Genomic DNA, 23,887 nt, shown 5'->3' on the forward strand with positions numbered 1-23,887 from the left:
CAACAAGAAAAAACATTATTTTATTGAGTCAGGGGATACAAAAAAACTTACCAAAAAAACTTACCGTGTCACTCCTGTAACAGTAATTCACAGTCCGTGTTGTGAAGGGGTGACAGTTCATAATTGTATGCATTTGTAATGCATACATCATATTGTATGAAATTGTACGCATACATCATACACCAGCTCATATCTGTCAAATGTCATCATAGCCCAACTTCAGGCATGAAAAGAGGTCTTTTATAGTTTTATACAATTAGGTGTATGTAGAACTATTAAGTATTTTAATGACTGAGATCATCTTATATGAGCGGGCCTAACCATAGAGCATGAAAAGTAGGTCATGCGAGAGAAAGCCAAAGTACAGTACAATCGTAGAAAGGCAGTCTGACCTTGTGTGATATGCAAATTTGACTGAGGTTAATATTCATATTGTATCTGCATTGATACTGCATTTGGATGATTTTCTGTGGAGTCTACTATTTAATTAAGTGTATATAAAAACACAGTTGTGCACAACTAGTTTAGTAAATTAGTAAGTTTATTCATATTTGTTACCAGCAGATTATGCGTGTACTGGTATGAACACAGCCTAAAATAATATTGCTGTTTAATGTTTTCTAATAGCAAGAAAATGTTCTAACAAAAATGATACACCCAAAGGTCACTGTCTCCTTGTTCTCGACACTAGCATGCTCAAGGTTTGTTTATTTGACCAGCAAATAGAATGGTTCCTGGAAAAAGAATAAAATAGAGTTGACATGCAAAAATTTCACTTTTACTATGTATCAGTTACATGCTGGTTGTCTGAATAACTGTAAACATGACTATAATGTATCAGCATAAAGATCATATATGTTTAAATATAGACATGATTAAGAAGTGTGTAAACAAAGGTGTGATGTTTTGGGTGTACAAAATACCTGTAGGATTGTGTCTGATAAGGAACAAGAATGGTCTATCAATAATCACCAAAGGAGGAGAGGACCTGGCCATCAAAATTGCAGCTAGAGGGACAGAGGGACAGACAGACAGACAGAAATGACCAGATAGCATGTGCTAGTTATATTTATTACACTTAAGTACTTTTTAATACTGCTCAAATATAATTTAAGGCCAAATTTGCAGCAATGATACACCAAAAATAAAAAATCTCCATCCATCCATCCATCCTTAGGCACATGCAAAGAAATGCAATACAGCAAAGATGTCTTCAAAAATAATGAAATTAAACATTTGTACATAAAAGATCTACTATTAAAAGCAGTAAACAGTAATGAATTAAACAAAGTCAATATTTAGAGTAGCAATTCTTTGCTGTTTAAAAATGCATCAGTCACCTCAGGTACACTTTGTGAAGTTTTATAAGGAAATTAATTGGCAAATTTGTCTGAGCATCATGGATAACGAGCCGCAGATCTTCTGGAGACTCTGACTGTCATACATGTTTCTGTTTTTGCAGATAAACCCGGACGGACATCATTATGATTTTTGCCTGAAAAGTGGTGTATTTTGTAATATGTTGCTTTCTTTACTGCCATACAAACATGTTCCAGTAACATTTAATTTTTGTTGGAAAGGTACTGTCTGGAATCTAAAATATTTCTTTATTGACTCAATAATGCAGAAGTCATAAAATAAACATAAGATAAAATTTGTATTTAAAAGACTTATATATATATATATATATATATATATATATATATATATATATATATATATATATATTACACATATACTGTATGTGGCAGCGGGGGCGTGGTCAGGCATCAGACGGAGGAGAGGAGGCAGGTCAAACCATCAGGTAACATGTGATGATTCTCACCTGTATCTTATTATTACCAGCAGTCTTCTTATTTATGTCTCTTTTTGCTTTCAGTGACTCCTGCAACCGACGGGAGGGAGAGAGAGAGAGTGCGATATAGCTGGCGGAGCTTGTGAGACATGCACAAATGCAAACACACACATGCACACACACACACACACACACGTCGTGGAGTGTGAACTTGAACTTGAACTTGACGGAGTGAAAGCCGTGATTCCAGGACAGACCGTTTTTCTTTTGAATTGTTCTGTTTCTGCTGAGGTTTTGGAAAATGCGCTGGAAAGCACAGCCTGAATAAACACAAGGCCTAGTCTTTTTCCAGTCTTCAACTGTCCAGTTTTGATGGGTCTTTTTTCAATGATTACCTCAGATTCTTGTTCTTGGCTGACAGGAACCTGATGTGATCTTCCTGTGTTGTAGCCCATCCACCTCAAGGTTCAATGTTTTGTGCACGCTGAGATGCTTTTCTGCTCACCACAGTTGTAAAGAGTGATTACATGAGTTACTATATCCTTTCTTCCCAAGCATCTCCCTGTACTTGGTTCCATTCAGCCTCCCCTCAAATTGGAAAAGATCCCCACACCCTGCAGATAAGAAACATTTTCTTGCCACCCTTGCATACATGCCAAATATGTGCAATATTGTTGTGAGATGCACGTTTTCCTCTGTTGGTCATAAAATCCTGTAGGTTTTTCAGAATTGCCATTTGGTGGCCTCTCTGACCGAGTGCCTTCTTTCCCAGTCATTTTTTTTTGATAGATGCCTAGATTTTGGCAGACTGTGCCATGCACTTTCCACTTCTTATTGATGGACCTATCAGTGCTCTGGGTATCTTCAGAGCTTTGGAAATCTTTTTATATCACTCACCTGATGTGTACATTTCCACAATGTTTTGTTGCAGAGAGGTCTTGGGAGGTCCTTGGAACCCATGCTGCTACCCGTGTGTGCATCTGCACTTGAAAACTGAGGGACCATAGTAAATAATTGTTTTTATTCAAGCTATCATGTTGGATATTTTTATAGCCTCTGTCTTTTGACATTGTACTTATGAACAAAAACATATGTATTCATAAGCATATAAAAGATTGATATGGGAAAAAGTATTGTTGTAATAAAATCAAAAGGTGCTTCAACCTTTATTGAAGCACCTTCTGATTTTATTACACCACTCAGTGTTTTTGGGACACCCCACAGATTTTCAGCTGGATTCATGTCTGAGTTCTGGCTGGGCCATTCTAAAACTTTAATCTTCTTTTGGTGAAGCCATTTATTTGTTGATTTGGATGTATGCTTTGGGTCATTGTCTCGCTGAAAGGTGAGATTCTTCTTCATCTTCTTGTGCCAAACATATCTTTTGGAATTATGGACAAAAAAATTCAACCTTGGTCTCACCAGACCATAATACATTTTTCCACATGGTTTGGGTGATTGTATGTATATTTTGGCAAAATATGTCTGTTTTGGCTTTCGTCTAGCCACGCTGCTTAGCCCAGATGTGAAGAATACAGGATACATGTAGGGAGCAAACAGTACTTGCCAGAAATTCCTGCAGCTCCTTTTAATGTTGCCACAGGCCTCTTGGCAGCCTCCTTGGGCAGTTTTCTCCTTGTCTTCTCATCAATTTTAGAGGGACATCCTGTTCTTGGTAATGTCAATTTTATGCCATGTTGTCCCATACTTTCTACACTTGATGACTGTCTTCTCTCCTGATTGATTCCTTTCAATAATGAGATCTCATTCATGCTTTGTAAGCTCTTTGTGGAACATGGCTTCAACCATAGGATGCAACCAAGATGTCAGGAAAATCTTACTGGAACTTTATTTGGGGTTAATCAGAGTCATTATAGTTGATGGCAGGTTTATACTATCTATTTAATGAGTTTGAATGTGATTTGTTGATTCTGAACACAGCCACATTCCCAATTATACAACAGTTAGTTCCAGTCCACTACTTTGATTGGTTGAGCAGCATTCCAAGAGTGCGTATATTTAGTATAACCGCACTGAGAAGTTTCACTGTTTGCATCACTCCGCTCGTCTGTGTTCGCCACATAAAATTCCACTTCCTATTTCAAAACGCTTACTACTGTAGTGTTATCTTAGCAAACAATAGTCTTCAGGAATAGAACTTTTGACCTAAAATATGACAGCTTGTCAGAAGCAGGGAAGCCAATTTAACTGGAAGCACCTTTAACAGGAATATACAAATACAAATGCCCCTGTACACAAGCAACGTCCATGAAAATATGGTTTGCCAAAGTTGGAGTGGAAAAACTTGAGTGGCCTGTACAGGGCCCTGACCTCAACCCCACATTCCAAAATCTAATGGAAAGCCTTCCCAGAAGAGTGGAGAATATTATAATAGCAAAGGGGGAATAAATCTGGATTGAGATGTTCAAAAAGCACATATGAGTATTTAGAGTCAGATCTGGATCTCTAAGCAGCCTAGCTCTCACTTGGTGAGCATTTGTAGCCTACAGCCCACTATGTGGTTTATATATATATATATATATATATATATATATATATATATATATATATATATATATATATATATATATATATATATGTGTATACACACACACATATATATACCATTTTTGTTTAAATGTATTTGATTTACATGATTGCCTGCTAGGCTTCATACCAGGTTCATTGGCAGATAAGCTATGTGCACTCACCAAACACACCAATGATCTCTGCTTCCTTCCAAGCTTTATTCTTATTCATAATGTTTCTATACACATTTAATGGAAGGTCGAATATGACAGAATGAGATGAACTCTGTCATAAGTTTTATTTCCTGTCATAAGTTTTATTTCCATTCTATGTGTCAAACAGTAAATGTAAACTGACTGCAGGTTGAAACTAATATTGTGAGTGAGGAAGTAATGAAACGTTGGACCACACCCACCACAGGATTGGTCAAAGGATCCTTTAAACCAAATGTTTAGCTTTGTCACTTCCCCGCATCATACAACATAGCAAGCTGTGAAATGTTAACACACACTTACTAGTTGCAGCAGCTGCTTTAGTTCCATCCTCATTAACCTCTATCTTGATTTTCTGTAGAGCCTTGGATAGATGAATGGGTTCTGAACCTGAGAAAAACACCATTTAACAACTACTAAGCATTATCATTAAAGGAGGCACATATTAACTTTATATGCACAATATTCACCATGTACCATGGCATTATAACACCTGTTCACCATTTCACTAACCACAAATCTACCACAGTGAATAATCCTAATGACCAAATTAAAATATCTTGAACATAGTCAGATTTATCTAGTGTGATTTAGATCTATCCATAATAGAATTAGAGGAAACAAAGTATGATTATTACACATGATCTATGTGTAATATTTTCACTTATATTTTCGCTAAGATGTTATTTTTGTGCTGTTCTTTCCTTGTTCAACTTAGGAAAGGCTTGCACTAAATCATTACACTCAAAATAAACACTCTGTAGAGTATAAACACATCACAGTGACTGATACATAGTCCTGGATCAATTACATGGGACTAGTTATAGTTATAATGACTTTATATAATAAAACTAACATTTCTTTAAATAAAAAAAAAGAACAAAAAAGCAATAGTTGTCACTCACTGAGGTGTCGAAAGTCAGCTTTTCCCTTAATAAAAATGTCCGTTATACCCAGAGCAAACAAAGGCCCCTTCAGATCCATCTCCATCTCTACTGTGAACCTTTGAACATGCGGAGAGATATAAAAGACACACAAGCAGGGCACAGAGGGTGAGAGAAACAGAAAAAGACATCACGAAGAAAAAGAGAAAAAAAACAGGCAACCATTAAATGAAAATAGGCTTTTATTTTTAATACTTTGTATTTAGTATACAATTGTATTGTACAGCGCCATGTTACTATTGTGCTACACTTGATATTCCTAAACACAACAAAAGATTGAATATATTATTTTACATTTGAAAATCATTTCTCACTTTGGCAGCAGGAGACGGATTTTTCCCTGACGCATCAGTTTGGCCCAGCCATGCACTGTTGCTGTGGTCAGATGAGGTAAGATTGTTGACAATGGTGTCACCCTTTCCGAAGGAAATGCAATGAACATGCTTGTGTGGTTGCCATGATATGGTAATTCTATAACCCTATATTTCACACCGTCAGGAGTATTTGCCCAACCTAAGAGACCAGAACAGAGTATAATTATCAAAACAGCAAATTAATTAAAATAGCATAGAAATAGCAAACTTTTTATCTGGACATTTTTTCAAATGAAACTGAGAATGTGGCATGTACAGAGTACTAAACGTGAATGGTGAATGTAACAAAATTCATTAATAAAACATATTTAGTAGAAATGAGAAGTAAAACTGGGTTGAATAAAATAGTAGTAAATTTTAAAAAATGGGTAAAAACAGTTATTTAAGTTGATAACAGTGCTCCGGCGGTGCATGCAGTGAGTAGACTTGCCCCCTCACAGCTACATGGTCCCAGATCTGATCCTGAGCTTAGGTTACTTTCTGTGTGGAGTTTCACATGTTCTCCCCATGTCAGCATGGGTTAGCTCCACGTGCACCTGTAGGGGGATTGGCTACAGTAATGTTACCTAAGTGTGAATGTGTGTGCATAGCGCCCTGCAATGGACTGGCACAATGAAAAAAAAAATGCATTTTTAAATCTTAATCAAATCATGTTTGATCATGTTTGCCTCAAATTAATCATAGTTATTTTTAATTCAACTTGATTTCACCAACATACATTTTAGCACATTTATTATTACTATTAACTTATTTTGTTACTTTCACCCCTCATGGTACCAAAAATGCTGCAATTAATATAATTATCTTTGGAATACAGTCATGTGCCTAAATGACTCCCCTAATGTTTCGTGCCATCTTAGTAAATAAGAAAGTAAGCAAAATTCCCAGTAAAATTAAATAGTCTCACCAATTTTAAAGACAGATAGTTGGGACATCATTGGCACTTTGTAAGACTTTCCATCTCCACCTGTAAAGCTCCTAATCTTGGTGCTCTGGACCTGGAAGCGGGACTTCCACATTCCTTTAAAGTAGATTGAGTTTACTACCACTAGCCGTGTCAGGGATGGGTCCAACATATCTGGCTTCAAAAGACTGTGGATGTGGCCTGATGGGAAAATGTGTATGGGGAAACAGATCACACCATGAAATTTTGATTAGATAATAGCATTGTGGTAAAATATCTATCAACATTGTTTCATACCCTTGGTGCGGTTCTTGATCCACCCATTGATGAAATCTGCAGACTGCTGTGGGTTGTTGTAGTTAAGGGCGTGGCTATCACACAAGAAATTGTCCCTATTGGTAGTCAGGAAATTGGTGTGAATATTGAAGCCTTCCTGTGGAAAGAGTGCATTGGCGATGACGATGAAGTTGGTGTTGGCCTTGGATGTCAGGGCCTTATGCAGCTTCCGTAGCATCTTATAGGGACCTGAGGAAGAGCACAGCTTTTTAGTTCAAACATCAGTAACAATGGTGATGCCTCTGATCTGTCACCTGCTCCTGACGGGCATCTTCCCATTTGTGTGGAGACTCCTGTATTTATGTATTCGTATGGAAACATATGTATTTATTTATGTCTTTGTATATTCTTGTTGTTCATTTTAGACAGGTCAAGTACTAACTCTGATGGCAGTCAGGCAAGACAGCAACTTTCCACAGGTAGTCTACACTTAAAACCAGGTTATTGGTAAATAATGTTACGTGGCCTGTATTTTTTCAGATAATATATGTATGTGATTGTACCATTTCAGCTTTATTATAGATAATAAATTGAATGAATGTACCTTTATTGTAATAACATGGTTCTGACAGAAACCAGCATAGGGAGGGGAGAAACCCATTCACTGATGTTCTTAGACATCAGCTAATCCCGATTTTCACTCAAGTTTTTGCCATGATTAAACCAGGAAGACACCAATGTGAAAACATATTATAGCATAGCATAAAAAAAAATTAAGTGAGGCCACTGGAGGCTGAGCTCCTAATATCTTAAAGCTCTAGAAACGCCCCTGCTTAAGAATATTGCTCATTCTGATTTGTACATGGGTTTTCGTAACATCATCTACTTCGAATATACCCCTGCCTGCTTCAAACAAGCCAGAAGAAAACAAAACACCTAGGAAATTCAGAAATGACAGTTTCTTTATCAGCTGCTAGTAAATCCACCAGACAAGCTACAGATAACAGGAAGGTGAAATTATTAAGTGAGCTAACAGGAGCTTTAAAAGAAAACCAATTCTTCCCTCACCTTTTTTGTTATATCGAAGTCTTGAAAGGAGCTGTTGTTTGGTATTTCCATGAGCCCCTGGCAACAGTATCCCCAGAATGGAGGCTACACCATGAGGGGACAGCACCACATTTTCATGTGGCTTCTCCTGGACCATTTGAAGGAACACCTGCAGCCCCAAGTCTGAGCCTTGCTTGCCATAAGAAGACACTGACTGAGCCACAGCTCCATCCAACACATGCAATTCCAGCAACATAGGCATCCATAACATAAACATGTACAACCTGGCCAGGGGAGATTTACTCAGAGACCCTGAGACAGACAGAGAGAGAGAGAGAGAGAAAGAGAGAGAGAGAGAGAGAAGGTTTAATTTCTTATTTATAATCCAAGTGCACTGTTGTTATTTTTCCAGTAAGGCATCCTAAGATGATGACACTGTGATTGAGTGATTTAACACATGCATAAAGACAATATGTTTATGATATATAATACTTATCACATGTTCTTTTGCATGCACTGGAAAGACGGTCAGTAATTTCTTTTCACTCAAATATTAATGGTCTATTAAGCATAATACTGTCAATGAATTTTACAGTTATACTATATATAGGAGCCCAGCTGGTATTCCGGGAAAATAATTACAGTACTGGCAGTATCATATCAAAGGACCATATTGTATAGTTACAGTAATACTTCTGACAATATTGTTTATAATACTGTAAAACTAAGCATGAAAAGCATTTCCCCCATTTTCTCCCCAATTTTGTCTTGCCAATTCTCACCAAATAGCTAGATCTCCCCTATTACTTGACAACTACCAACCACAAAGCCAGCCAACTGCAACTTTTCAAACTGCTGCTCATGTTGCGTTACAGGGCAGAATAAAATGCTCGGAGGAAAGCACTTGCTGCACTGTTCTGCTGCACTGTTCTGCGAGCATGAGCTCCCAGACACCCGTGATTGGATAGTGTTGCAGGGTGTAGGCCCTAATTTTTTTTTTATTCAAATTTTGTCTTAGATGTTTATCTGATGTCTTCTGCATAACTGAATCAGTAAAAAGAGCAGCACTTAGATTATAAATGGTTTCTAATTAAAAGTTACAAATGTTAAAATGATTAAATGTCATTAAACAGAGTAACGTTATTTAATAGACCACTTTTCAGAAAAAAAAACATGAACAGTGTCAGTGATTACCTGCAAATACAGAAGCAAGTATGATGGTCAAGGACTCTGTACAAACTATGGCAGGTTCTCCAAGCTTAAAAAAACTTACCAGCCAGCATTGTGTCAATAATCCAAATACTGATTTGTTTTGTTTATTATTATTTATGGTGGAAGTTTTAAATGTAGAAAACACTTAATTTCATTACTTTTCAAGGCATCACTGCTTTACAGCATTTCTTTAGGAGGACATGTGAAGGATTCTTTAAATGTAACTGCAACTTCTGATAATAATAATAATAATAATAATAATAATAATAATAATAATATACACAGTTGATATAAAAGGTCTACACACTTCTCTTAAAATTGCAGGTTTTTGTGATAGGGATATGTGCAGTGGCTTTGGTCTAGCCACCCTACCCCATAATCCAGATGTGTAGAACACAAGATATTGTCATTACCTGTAGAGATTGACCAGTACTTGCCAGATATTCCTGCAGCTCCTTAATGTTGCCATAGGTCTTTTGGTTGCCTCCCTAATAAGTTTTCTTCTTGTCCTTTTGTCAATTTTGGAGAGACATTCTGTTCTTGGTAATGCTACTGTGTAGTGCCCCATTTTCTCCACTTGTTGCTGATGGCCTTCACGGTGTTCCATGTTACATGTAATGTTTTGGAAAGTCTTTTGTACCCCTCTCCTGATTGACACCTTTTGACAATGAGATCCCGTACATGCTTTGTAAAGTCTTTGCACACCACTGACAGTCAAGTCAAGTGGGTTTTTATTGTCATTCCTCTATATAGCTTGTATACATTGGAATGAAATGCCATTTCTCCAGGACTATGGTGCAACACATAACTGTACGCAAGACTACTTAAAGTGCAAATACACAACAGTGTGAGATGAGTGCAGTACAATAAATCCACAGGACAATAAATACACAGAACATGGTCTGTAAACTGTAAACTATTCGTAGAGTAGCAGCAATACATTTAGTGTTCCATAAAGTGTCTGATGCAGCTTGTAAAGTGTGGTGTGCAATGGTATTTAGTCATACGGGGTTAGGTGTTTGATTAGTCCAGGTGAGCATTGGGAGGCAGCAGGGTGTTGAGTAATCTGACTGCCTCATCGAAGAACCTGTTGCGGAGTCTGCTGGCGGTGGCGGATGCTTCTGTACCTTCTCCCAGACAGCAGGAGAGTGAAAAGTCCACGAGAGAGGTGAGAGGGATCATCCAGAATGCTGGTGGCTTTGCAGGTGCAGCGGTTGTTGTATGAGGTGTTGACGGTGGGTAGAGAGACCCCGATGATCTTTTAAGCTGTTCTCACAGTCTGCTTTAGGGTTTTGCAGACAGAGACTGTGCAGTGAGACTGCTGGTCAGGATGCTATCTGTCGTCCCTCTGTAGAAGGTGTCGAGGATGAGAGGGGGGAGTTTGGCTCTCTTCAGCCTCCGTAGGAAGTGGAGGCGCTGCTGGGCCTTCTTGGCTAGGTAGGTGATATTGAGAGCCCAGGAGAGGTCCTCCATCATGTGCACACCAAGAAACTTTGTGCTTTTGACTCTCTCTTCAGCAGTTGGATGAAAGAGAAAGCCTAGAGAAACAGCTGATCTTTGTTTGGGGTTAATCAGAATCACTTCATTGATGACAGGTGTGTGATAATTACATTACATGAGATTGAATGTGATTGGTTAATTCCGAGAACAGTCACGTGCCCCATTATAAAAGGGTTCTAGGGTTCTTTTTCCTTTTTTCCCCTAAAATGTTTCTATTTGTTTTTCACTTGAATTTTGTTGATTGCTAAATCATATTAAAGGTGAAAAAAGATTTGACATGATTTATCTTGGTTTCATTTTTTTTTACATCACAAACACTTGCAATTTTACCAGGGGTGTGTAGACATTTTATATTCACTATAGCTAAACAAATAAAGAAATAAACAAACTGTAAAATTAAATATTTTAAGTAGTTTTTGATTTTCTATGATAGAGATAGTATTCATTGGCTTGTTCATTAGGTCATACCGCCTTTTTTCCTCTCAGTGTATTGTATTAGATATTAAACATATCTTTACATATTTTTTTAATCCTCACATATTCTAGGATGTAGACGTGATTATTAAAATAGTTATATAACTTACTTTCTAAGTATCTTAATTTCTGATACACATATTGTTAATGTATTGAGTCATTCGATCCTTCCTGGCAGCTTAAACCAATCTGACAATTTTCCTCTGACCTCTCTTATAAACAAGGTGTTTCCACCCACAGAACTGTCACTCTCTGAATGTTTTTTGTTTTTCGTACCATTCTGTGTAAACTCTAGAGACTGTCGTGTGTGAAATTCCCAGGAGATCAGCAGTTTCTGAAAAACTCAGACAAGCCCATCTGGTACCAAGAACCATGCTACGGTTAAAGTCACAGAGATCACACTTTTTCCTTGATTCTGATGTTTGATGTGAACATTAACTGAAGCTCTTGACCTGCATCTGCATGATTTTATGTGTTGTGCTGCTGCCACCTGATCGGCTGATTAGATAAATGCATGAATGTGCAGGTGTACAGGTGTTCCTAATATATTCAGGGTTGACTTTTCAGAGCACCATTGTGGTATGTAATTTTAAAAACCTTCTAATGTTTTTAATATTATATTGTTTGCACACTTATGTACTTTTGTACAAAGTTCTACCCCAACGTGTTTGTTCACACTGTCTATTGCAGTAAATAAGTATTTCAAAATATATAAGTGTTTTGTGTGAAGTGCTTACTCTAATAAAAGAAAGAATTCAGTCATGCTGTATGCACTGGTTCAATGTACAGTCAGGTCCAAAATTAGTTTTTTTTTTTTTTTTTTTAAGCTATCTTACCACAGTACACTTGAGTTGAAATTAAATAATGAATAAAGCACAGTCTGTCAGCTTCAATTTGAAGGTATTTACATTAGAATACATTGATCGACATATTTATATTAAGGGCAGAATTTCCATTTAAGGAAACTATGTAGCTTTTACATAAAATGGCCGTACAGTGGAACAACATCTTATGGACAGATGAGATGATCATCTTGTACCAAAATGATGGGAAGAGAAGACTGTAGAGAAGGGAAGTTACTGCTCATGATCTGAAGCATTCATCTTATGATGTGAGCATGTATGGCTGCCAATGGAACTGATTCCTTGTATTTATTGATGTGACTGCTAAAAATAGCACCTGGATGAATCCTGAAGTGTACAGGGCTATATTATCTGCCCAGATTCAGCCAAATGCTTCAAAACTCATTGGGTGGTGCTTCACAGTACAGAGGGATAATAACCCAAAGCATATTTCAAAAGCAACCCAAAACTTTTTTAAAGGCAAAGAAGCTGAATGTTCTGCAATGGCCAAGTCAATCACCTGACCTGAATCCAACTGAGCATGAATTTCACTTGTACCTGCAATAAAGGCCTGGCAGAGCATCACCAGGGAAGAAACTCAGTGTAATTTATGATTCTGTTAGTTTGTCGAATTACATTTGTTCACTTAAAAGGGGGACCACATAAAAGGCGCTGTGGAAAAAATGTCATTGGAGAGAGAGACTTGCTGAGGCATTCATGTAATGAAATCTCACTTTGTGTTGTATCTCGTGAAGGAGCTCAAAAGGTGTATAATGTTAATTAGTTGTTTAACAAAAGTTTATCTTGATCTTATTTTGAGTTTATCTTTTTATCATTGTTTTTATTGTTATTATTATCTGTTTATTGTATGTCTGCAGCAACATGTAGTCCACAACAATTTTCCTCTCAAGGACAATAAAGTATACTATTACTACTAGTTTTAAGTGTATAATTAGGCCTATATTGACTCAATAACACACACGGTGTGACTAGCTATGAGGACACCAAGGTCCAGACCTCTGAAGTTTTGGAAAGCTTTTTGTTATCTCCAACATAGCCAGTAGTCTTCTACACAGAAAGCCTGCATTCCAGGACTACCCATTCAGAGTGACGATGGTTCTCAACTGCCCTCAGAGCATCCGAGAGACCATGTAACTCAATAAAATTAAATAGGCTAATTAAATAATATAACTATAGTCTAACCAGAGAGGCATTGTTGTATATTAAATATGAAATGGGCCATATTTCTGTAATATGTACCTCACTAAAATTTTATCTACAGCCCTGATAACACACTTCATGGAATGATTTTTGCCTAATACGTGCCTGAAGTCCAATGTTCATACGTTAGAGATAGAAGATCTCAAGACATACAAGACCTCATCATTGTACATTTTATCCCTACACATTACACGCAGATTTTACGCCTGCACTAAGTGTCTCTGAATTACTCTTAAAAGTCTTAGTTTCGTTGGCATGGTGGCTCCTCACTGCCCAGAGAAAGAGAAATTAGTACAACACAGCCATGTGATTAGTTCATTATAGCTGTAAGGAAGCTAAATAACTTCAACGCCACATCTGCAGGTCTATTTGAACAAAACTGTAAATGCAAATTTCAGTGCATAATCGCAATGTAAGACCTGCAGCGTAAGCCTTTTAACAACCTCCGATAACTAAAAAAGGTACTCATGGCGATTTGAGTGAATATCCAAAGCTTCAGTTTAAACAAAGAACAGTAAAACTCACCCATTCTTACGTGTCTCTGGCAGGGATTGCGAAAGAATACGACAGAGTGTACTTTTCATGGGGCGGGGGTAAAGCTGTGCCAAATTCAGACTCCGGACAGATTCCGACTCCGCTGCGCGTGCACCCGCGAGGCTTCTATAGATACCCCGCATATCTTTACCCCGCATTTATTTATAACTCTTAAACTTGATGTTTCATACAGGCCTACAACGGCAATAAAAATCCTAACAAAGATCATGCCAGTCCAAACGGCCTTTGGGATTTTGATGGCTGATGTGGCACTTGATTGCCGACATCTTAAACAGACATGAGTGCACTGTTTAAAGCAGCCTATAATCGCCTCAACTTTAATTCCCAGGTCTGGCACAGCCACAGGGACATGTTCTGTTGATATGATTTTCTTATTCTTGTCATTATTCGGCTTTATTGTGCCTTTAATTTTTCTTTCTGTGAGACTGTGGAGCTGTAGACAATCAGTTCAACGCATTTTTGTTTGCATAGCGCTTTTAACAACAGAGATTGCAGTTTACAAGCAAATCCATATGTAACTGCGGTGTAACCAGGAATTCACTTCAGGGGGCTGGGAATGAAGAAGCCTACTAAATAAAAATCAGCAAGTGATCTGTACAATTCTACTGAAAAATGCGACGCGTTAAGTATTTTGGTCGGATATAAGAGCGGTGATGGCACGGATTTGTTATATTAATATTTGCCATATTAATTAACAACGTTGCCATAAAATATCTTTATGAGAGTTCCACCGAAATTGATTAAAATAAGTAGTAATAGGGAGAAATGTCATTTAATCTTATAACAGCAGGGCTACACTTCTCAGGAGACCTCCTGTACTCGAGTAGCTCTGTGCTGTCACGCATGAGAGAAAATACAATGTTATTACGGGAAACATTCCTCGTTATAACGGGAAAATATCGCGTGGTTACGTGGAAATATCGCGTTATTAAGAGAAAAACGTTACGTTATAATGGGAAGTGAAAAGGTCCTGTAGTTTGTACATCCTGTAGTTAGTACTGGATGTTATTAATGTGCTCGTTGTAGTGGCTTATTTTTTCTATAGCAAAAGCTCATTCACAGAGACTTGTACAGCGAATGCTCCACATAAGACTAATACTAATACTAAACCGATTTAAAAAACGTGTTTAACAAAGTAAAACTTAATGTAAAGCAAAAAAATACTTAATCATTGAAGTCAAATGGAATCATTAACAGTTTCATGAAAAGGGAATGGCAAGAGGAAAGGAGGAAACCAGGAGTAACAGCTGAAGCACAGAGTGCAGTGTAGCTGGACACACAGGCTTAAATGATGCTTTGTTCATTTTAAAATAGCACCGGAAATCGTAAAGAATGCGGAGAGAAGGAAACTGTAAAATGTAATTAATGTATGTAAAAAGTACAGTAATAACCGGGAAACACTGAAGGTGAGGCTAAAGAAAACTGGAGAAGAGTTTAACACAAATCTGTACAAATCTGAAGAAGCCTCCAAACTAGAAAAGCTTAGAATGCATTGTAGTTTTTTTGTTTTGTTTTTTAATGCCAAGGGACTGATTAAAAGAATGGAAGTTGTTTTTTCTTTTTTTTTTTTTAGATATGGGTTGCTTAACAGGTTAGACTGTAAACTGAGCTAGTCCACACTCCGGATCAGTGTGTGGCGCTAACGCATATACAGTTGTTTGCCAGAAGCATCACGAGCCACAGAGACGCATCGTGTTACAGGCAGAAGGCTGGAGCTGTGAGGCTCGTGTCCTCGTGTAAGCGCTGAAGCTCGTAACTGCTGAACAAATAATGGCAGAAGAGAAGATAACTATAGAACAGGTTTCTAACGGCGAAGCGAATCGCGATGAACTTTCCCTTTCTAGTCAGGAGAAGAGTAACGTTATTCCAGAAACATTCTCGGAGAAGTTTAAAAGGATTGCCAAGGCAAATTTACTCGTGATACTGACAGTGGCTGCTGTTATCGTTGGCGTTTGCATTGGACTTGGAGTGCGAAATGCAAAACTTACCCAAACGCAGGTCATTTATTTTGGCTTCCCCGGGGAACTGTTGATTCGCCTGCTGAAGATGATCATCATCCCGCTGGTGGTGTGTAGCCTCGTGTCAGGGGCCGCCAGCATCGACCCTAAAGCTCTGGGAAAACTAGGCGGCTGGGCGATGCTGTTCTTTCTAGTGACCACGCTGATTTCATCAGCAGTCGGTGTTATTATGGCGTTCATCATCCAGCCTGGTTCATCTCAAGGCGCCCAGCCGAAAATGACTTTCAGTGACGAGACAGTACCGGAGACCAAGGAGGTGATGGACTCGTTTTTAGACCTAGTGAGGTAAGTCAACTACTCTGACGTGTCTTTCCCGTCTAGTTGCATTAAGGGGTTTAGACTGGAACTGGTGGAAGTAAGCGTGTTATTCACAGGGAAGGAAAAGTAACATTTTGTCAGGATCAGAGTCGTATTAATCCGACAACTCCAGCTAATAGTCTGGATAAACTAAAGTCACACAAAGTTTGTCACCACAAAATGTACTTTAATATTCGTCAATAATTGAATGTCTGTAGGGTCACATATGTCTGTTCTGCGTGTGTAAGTTTACAGCACATTTATGTCAGTAAGAACTTCTCTGTGCGCTTGTCGGCGGCACGCGGTGACACGCTGCTGTAAGGCAGATGCGGAGTTGCGTCAGCTACCTGCGCGAGAGGGAGAGGGAGAGGGAGAAGCCTGGAGGTGTAGCCTAAAGGTGTAGCCTAAAGGTGTGCGTGACTGCAGCGCCTCTGCTCCACAGCTTTTGTAATCCCAACCCGCTTTGTTTAAAACAAGGAAAACCAGATGAATCTCGGGCTTGTAGTCTGAGGGCACATGTGTTTTGTTACATAAAACATTATGTAACCCGATAGAATATAGCAGATACCAGATTAGTCGTTTTAGAGTAAGTGTATTAAAAATATACAAAAGCGTTTGCTGCCGGAGAATAAGCGTCAGGGTCAGGATCGCCAAACTAATAAACAAAAGCTTCTAGCTTTGCTTCCAAGGAGTCTACCTTCGCTATTCCAAACAAAAATAAAGAAACTACATTTTCTTACCTTCCTTCCTAGCTGTCGAAACCAGAAGGTTGGAGTTGCCCAAAAGTAAAAGGCAGTACAGCGTCCTATCACCATTATCTACAAACTGCTCACTACAGTGTCGGGTATAAACGTTCTGTGTACAAAAACACTAATGTACAGTATTTACATATGTATTTAGTTTATCAAGCTGAGAAGGGAAAAAAGGAAGGGGGGGGTGTTGGGGGGGGACCAGTCTGGATTAGCTTCTGGACTCAGGAGGATGCCATTGTTGCTGGCGGGCTCCTTTTTATATCCTCCATAGTGTGACGTCATTGACAATCAGCTAATCCCCTTGCCGGATCTCATTCTCTTCCAGGAAATAATGCATAATAATACGCACATACAGAAAAGAAATGTTTATTAAAAAATAAATAAATAAATACAGTCCAACCGAAGCCACTATACTCTTGATAATGCGTCAGCCACCACATTCCCAGATCCCTCTTTGTGACAAATCTCTAATGGATATTTGTGCGCAGGCAGTTGGACATGCAGTGTAGAAATACTGAAGGATTACTGTCGGTATATACAACCACTTCCTGAGCGCTAGGTCCTACACAGAATTGGAAAGTATTTCAATGCTAGTAACATGGCTAGGATTTTTTTCTCAATCACTGAATAGTTGAACTCATGCTTTTTGCACTGCTTAGACTGTGTGTATGTATGTGTGTGTATATGTATGTATGTGTATGTATATACACACATACACACTGCTGGCTTTTCTGAGTTTATCAAAAACATATATTAAGTATAAGTATTTAATAATTTGAAGAAGGATGACATTGCAACAAATGCTTGTCTGAACAGAGATTTAGGCTGTTTTCACTCTTCTGTTTTTTGTTTCTTATTTTGGCCTTTGCTGAAGTGTGAACTCTTTTTTGAACCTGGGAGTGGTCCAGAGAACCAATCTCTGGTCTTCTTAAATGGTGGTCTGGGGTTCACTTCAGCCAAACCGTGGCATGGTCCACATCAGGTATGGAAGCTAATTGTGCTTGGGCAGCATGCAGAGTAATGTGATTGGTTCAATTTGTCATGCTACTTACTTTTTCTACTTTTGTGATACGGGGGAAAGAGTTGTTATTGATATAAATCCAGACATTCATCACATTAATGGTGCAAGTGCTCATGCCGGCGTATACAGCTCTAGCAGTTCGGCTCCATGTTTGAAGGTATTCCTGCATGATGGAATGGCTGTGCATCCAAAAAGCTCTGTGCTTTGTTGCTTGAGTACCACAGGACAAAATAAAAAAATAAAATAAAATAAAAAATAGCTGAAAGCGGCAATTATTGGGGTTCAAGCACTTTTAAGCCTTTAAGATATTACTTAATATTGTGCAAGCCTATAAGCACCAAAATCAGAGAAAAAAGACAATTTTAATAAATATAAGGTAATTTACCATAAAGAAATAGACATTTAAACATTTGTACCGCCATCTATTGTCTGATCTCCATTAAAATTTTGCATGCGTCTTAGAATCATACATGTTACATGGTGCATCACTTAATTTCATGCAGTGTTTTTCTGTAAGAGTTATTGACTTTTGGGTACACTAATTTTTGCAGATAGACAGTTTAAAACAAAGGGTTGCAGCAGGTATCTACAAGAAGTCTGAAGGGAAGGGAGGGGAAGGGTGAAATAGAAGATTAATTATTAGTCATATACAGTCATATGTAATTGTGAATCCCAGATAACTGCGTCTGCTCGTTCACTGACCCGGTGAGAACCTGGTGAACATGTTTGAGGAAAGACTGTATTTATTTCTGTTTACACTGTTAGTTTCTCTTCATGCTGTCTAATGTGTCTTCTATGATAAAACAAACATATGCTAGGCGGGATGGCAGTTTTAAAGAGTATGTGTTTTATTTCTTTTAACCGAGGGGACAATGTTCCCTTACATACCTCCTCACATTGGGGCCTGGGGACACATGTACACTGTATGTACAAATTTTTTATTTTTAAATCATGCAGTTGCCCTGTGATACAAGTCATATGCACTGAATTGCATCCAACCCATGCATAACATTGGCTATTCTTTTAAACTGTGTGTGGGTGACTGTTACCAAAAATGCAACAGCATAGAGGTTATGAAGATGTATGTGCCTATTATGATCATTATAAACTCCAAAAGCAGTAGGAGTTGTCTAGTAATGAAGACTGTAAATGTCCTGAAAGTAAAGTTGTTATACCCTTCCAGTAACAAGCTTGTCAGGTTTCCATGTACTCGGAGAACATATTCTTTTAATCTGGTGAATTGGTACTTTGGACACAGCTGATTAATAGTTAGACCAGAAACCTGTATAAATGTTAACCTGAGCTGCTGCCTAAGGACACACTGTATTCCAGACCTTAATCTCATGGTTTGTGAAATTACATTGTTTTTGTTGTTTTGCATGACCTCTATTCATCAACTGGTGCTTAGTATCCAAACATTGTGTTTTTGTATCCTGGCATGAACACAGCTCATTATAATTAGTACCCTTTGACAGTACATTTATGTATTTTTACACTGGACAGGATATAAACATGGCAAGATGAGAGTGCTGAGAGTGTATGAAGGCTGACCAGGAGTGTTTAACTATGTTCAGGGCATTTGCACTTTTCTACATCACTATATATTTATATCGCTTATAGAATTGCAGAATGTTTCCTGTAAAAGGGTAAATGCACCGGAAGAAAAGAGATTTTACTTTTCACAAATTCCCAGTTAGTAAATTTTATAACAAGTCATTGTTATGTCAGCTGTTGAAACATTTTGCCACTACCACAATGGAAAATATGTGATCTTTACATACACTCTAAAGTCTCAAAGACTTCTTCAAAGTGGTGTTAGGGTAAGATACATCAGAGAGTTCTCAACCAGATGAGCTGTAATTAAATGAATATTTGGAGAATCCAATCCTTTTAATTGGTCTAACTTTTGTTGTCCCTTTTGCTTCTTGCACAGGTCTTACAATTAATTAGCATACAATTTTCCTTTGTCCTTTTAGAAATATCTTCCCCTCCAACCTGGTGGCTGCTGCTTTTCAGTCGGTGAGTCTCTCACTCACACACACTCACTCATGCACACACACACACTCTTGCACACTCAATCCTTCTCACACATACTCACACACCCTCTCACACAGACTTGTACATTCTGTCACATGCTCTCATTCAGACTAATAAAGACTGGAAACACTGTTTTTTTTTTCATCAATTGGCTGCTTTGCTCATTTGATGTCTCCCCTTTCCCACAGTATGCTACTGGTTATAAGTTTGTGAAAACCAACATGAATTCTACCAACATCACTTTGGAAAAGGTAGTCTCTTGTTTTTAAAATATGAACATGTAAACTGTGAAGAACATGCAGCTCATGTGTGTACTTGTGTGCAGGTTCCAGTGGGTACAGATGTGGATGGTATGAACATTCTGGGCCTAATTGTGTTTGCTATGGTGTTTGGTGTGGCCTTGAGGAAATTGGGAGGGGAAGGGGAGATTCTAATTAAGTTTTTTAACTCCTTCAATGAGGCTACCATGGTGCTTGTGTCCTGGATCATGTGGTAAATAAACCAACTTGCTTTTTGTTCCTTATTCTGTGAAAATGCACTCATGCACTGTATTTTTATTGCTTTGTATCAGTTCACATAATGTTAATTTTGGTTCTCTCAAGAATTGTCTTTGCATTCTCAGTTTGGGTGTAGTTATTTGTATTCTGAATCTAGGTGATGTTTTGTAGGTATGCTCCGCTGGGTATCATGTTCTTGGTGGCTGCCAAGATTGTTGAGATGGAAGATGTAGGACTACTATTTGCCAGTTTGGGAAAGTATATTGCCTGCTGTGTGATTGGTCATGCAGTGCATGGCCTGATCATCTTGCCGCTAATTTACTTTGTGTTCACACGGAAGAACCCCTACACTTTTCTCATGGGCCTGATTGCTGCTTTGGCAACTGCTTTTGGAACCTCTTCCAGGTATGAAATCAGGAAGAATTTGGCCTAAACCAACCTCCTTTCTTGAATAAGCCAAATAAATAAAGTAATAGTACTATAATGCCCTGGTGAATTTGTTTCTGTTTCTGACTACTCACCACCGTTTAACATTTCACATTCTATGAACGTGGTTTTACGGTACCATCTGAGTTTAGTGTGGAGCTCTTTGGTTTTTGAATTTTGTTTGTATCAGCTAGAGCTATTTTATTTTATGTGCTTAGTAATAGTAATCACTCTTACATCTAGAATTCTGACTTTAAGAGATTTAGTTGGATTTAGTTTTATTTATATTTATTTAGATTTATAGCAGGTTTAATGAGCATAATTGTTTAAAGTGATCGAATTAGGAGTGCTGTGTAAGATCCCTTGTTCTAAAGTGTGTAGTGCCTAACCTCAGTTATATGTTTAGTTCTGCAACACTACCTTTGATGATGAAGTGTGTAGAGGAGAACAACGGTGTATCAAAGCATATCAGTCGCTTCATCCTACCTATTGGTGCCACCGTCAACATGGATGGAGCCGCTTGCTTCCAGTGTGTGGCGGCTGTCTTTATTGCACAGTTAAATGACATTCCACTCAACTTTGTCCAGGTTATCACCATACTGTGAGTGCAGCCATCCGTCTTCCAAACACTCTGAGTCTAAATGGGTAATACAAGCTATGAATCAGCACAAGCTTCTTTTTTCCATATTGTCCCTTTCCTGTTTCAGGGTGACTGCCACAGCATCAAGTGTGGGGGCTGCAGGGATCCCTGCTGGAGGTGTGTTGACACTGGCTATCATCCTGGAGGCAGTAGGATTGCCCACTAATGACCTCTCTCTCATCTTGGCTGTAGATTGGCTTGTGTGAGTAAAATAGGTGGAATTAGGAGACTCTGAAGAAGTGTTTATGATGAAGAATTTATGAAATACAAGTGAGCTTGTGATTACAAGAAAGAGATCAAATAGGATGGGTTCATGTAAAGGTGTGTGGAATAATGAAGCATATGTTTATGTGGAATAATTTTTTCCCCGCTTTTTCTCCGTATTATTGCTTTTAGAGATCGCACCTGCACAATCATCAATGTGGAGGGTGACGCTTTTGGGGCTGGTCTGCTGCAGCATTTTATTGATCGTACCAGCAAGAAAGAGGAGGTGGAGCTGAGTGAGGTACATTTGGAAGAAGCTGAGCGTCCGATGAAACCTGAGCACTCTCCGCTCCTTGAGAAACGTGCTCAATTAAAAATTGCTGGTTCTCAGACCTCTGAAAAAGAGTCTGTAATGTAGACTAACAGACAGTTTGATTCATTCTTGCGTCTGGTTCGTTGTGAATCAACCTATACTGTAAGTCAGGGGTCTGCAGTCTTATCCACAACGGGCCAGTGTGGCTGTAGGGTTTCATTCCAACCAAGCAGGAGCCTTGTTTTATCAGTTCATCTTGGTCTTTATCACGTGTACCTCCTGTTTAGCTGGAATGAAGCCTGCAGCCATATCGGCCCTTTGCAGATAACATTAAAGACCTCTCCTCTGAGGTGTCTTATGGTAGGAATATATTTGAACAAAAAAATATGTGAGAACATATCATTTAACTATGCATCTCTCAGTTCCCAAAGGAATATTTAGGAAAGGAGTCTGAAATGTACTGTATATGAAAATATGCCAAAAGAGGACTTTTAAACAGGATATTGTTTCCAAATGGATTGTTTCATTACTAGGTTGTTCTGTAGTCCAAACTATTTATTTTTCTTATTGGTAATGGCTTTTCTTCAGATTATATTATTATATTAGTCTCTTTAAAAGGCTGGTCCTAGATTTTAAATCCTTTTTCAATCTTCAGTCTGATGCGTTCATTTATTTCAACGGTTGAACTGGCAAGAAGCAACAGGTTTTTAAACCTGTTGTGTTTAAAGTGTGAACATTTAAATAGATCCTCGAAAACCATAATACATATTTAATTTTTTTTTCTTCTTAAACATAAGGTTTAAATTTTTGGGTGTAATTTAGTCAAAACCTTGAACCTGATCTGTCTGGACAAGTAGTTTATAGAAGTAAAAACTATCATTTTTATTTATGTATTGTTTATCACTCCTGCGTCACTCCTGCCTCCTGCTTGGACACTTGTATGACAATCCTCTTTTGAATGAGGTATTTTCAGGTCTCAGGTCTCTTTATCATAAATTTGCTTTCAGTATATTGCATAAGAATGTGTTGATCTTTTATAATTTTACAAATTATGATGTGTGCTATGATTATTGTTTCTCACTCATTTAAAAAAATGGAATTTAAAAAAATCAATAAAGAACCTCAGTCTATAAGAACTGACTAGGCAGTTAATGATTTATATAAACATTCATGAACTGGATGAAATTTGAATGTTGATTTGCCTGGAGTATTCATTCACCCCATGTCTCTTCTTGTTTGTTGGGCTATTTTCAAACATGTTGATTTTTTAATAGATACTAGTGGCTTTTTGAACATCAAAATTTAGCCAATAGTCAGTACTGCTCAGGGGTGTACAAACCCAGTATTAAAAAAAAACAAAAAAAAAACTTTTAGGCTAAAGTCTGCATTCTTTTTGTTAGTGGTATTTTAGTGTATATGCCTAATAACTGAACTAGTTTCCAGTGTCATAAAAGATCGCATGCAGCCAAAAATGACATGTCATAACACTTGAGTATATCAGCATTTATGTGTACAGTTAAAGACTTTAAATTCTTATCATTCCAACAGGCTGTAACTCAGTGCAGTATGGTTGTGTGCAAGCTGGTGGCGGTTGTGCTTGATGCCAAAGAGAATAGCTGTGGGTTTAATATCCAGAATGTACTCCTAACAGTCTTTTTAATAAAGTGTTTTTGTCATCATGTTTTGGATGAGTCATTTTTACTTGTAATAAAATAAATTTTTAGTGTATCATACACTAAATTTAAATGTTTAGGGATATTAATCAAGGACGCAGAATTTCACATACTGATAAATAGG

At 38.0% G+C, this 23,887-nt stretch overlaps 2 protein-coding genes across 2 annotated transcripts; one reads left to right on the forward strand and one right to left on the reverse strand.

Annotated features, from left to right (window-relative positions):
* Window positions 1–523: 523 nt before the first annotated feature.
* serpine2 (serpin peptidase inhibitor, clade E (nexin, plasminogen activator inhibitor type 1), member 2) lies at window positions 524–14,006 on the reverse strand. Its single transcript, XM_026943416.3, has 9 exons — window positions 13,856–14,006; window positions 8,103–8,393; window positions 7,056–7,283; window positions 6,762–6,959; window positions 5,795–5,993; window positions 5,442–5,539; window positions 4,840–4,926; window positions 924–1,007; window positions 524–734 (listed from the first exon to the last, which is right to left on the reverse strand). The coding sequence occupies exons 1-9, from the start codon at window positions 13,857–13,859 to the stop codon at window positions 697–699; spliced, it is 1,227 nt and encodes a 408-aa protein (XP_026799217.1). The 5' UTR covers window positions 13,860–14,006; the 3' UTR covers window positions 524–696.
* Window positions 14,007–15,547: 1,541 nt separating this feature from the next.
* slc1a5 (solute carrier family 1 member 5) lies at window positions 15,548–23,769 on the forward strand. Its single transcript, XM_026943415.3, has 8 exons — window positions 15,548–16,188; window positions 19,950–19,992; window positions 20,199–20,261; window positions 20,336–20,502; window positions 20,679–20,912; window positions 21,340–21,534; window positions 21,641–21,775; window positions 21,970–23,769. Exons 1-8 carry the CDS (start codon window positions 15,656–15,658, stop codon window positions 22,193–22,195), a joined length of 1,596 nt encoding a protein of 531 aa, XP_026799216.1. The 5' UTR covers window positions 15,548–15,655; the 3' UTR covers window positions 22,196–23,769.
* Window positions 23,770–23,887: the final 118 nt, after the last annotated feature.

Source organism: Pangasianodon hypophthalmus, chromosome 14 (genome assembly GCF_027358585.1).
Source record: "Pangasianodon hypophthalmus isolate fPanHyp1 chromosome 14, fPanHyp1.pri, whole genome shotgun sequence".
NCBI lineage: Eukaryota > Metazoa > Chordata > Actinopteri > Siluriformes > Pangasiidae > Pangasianodon > Pangasianodon hypophthalmus.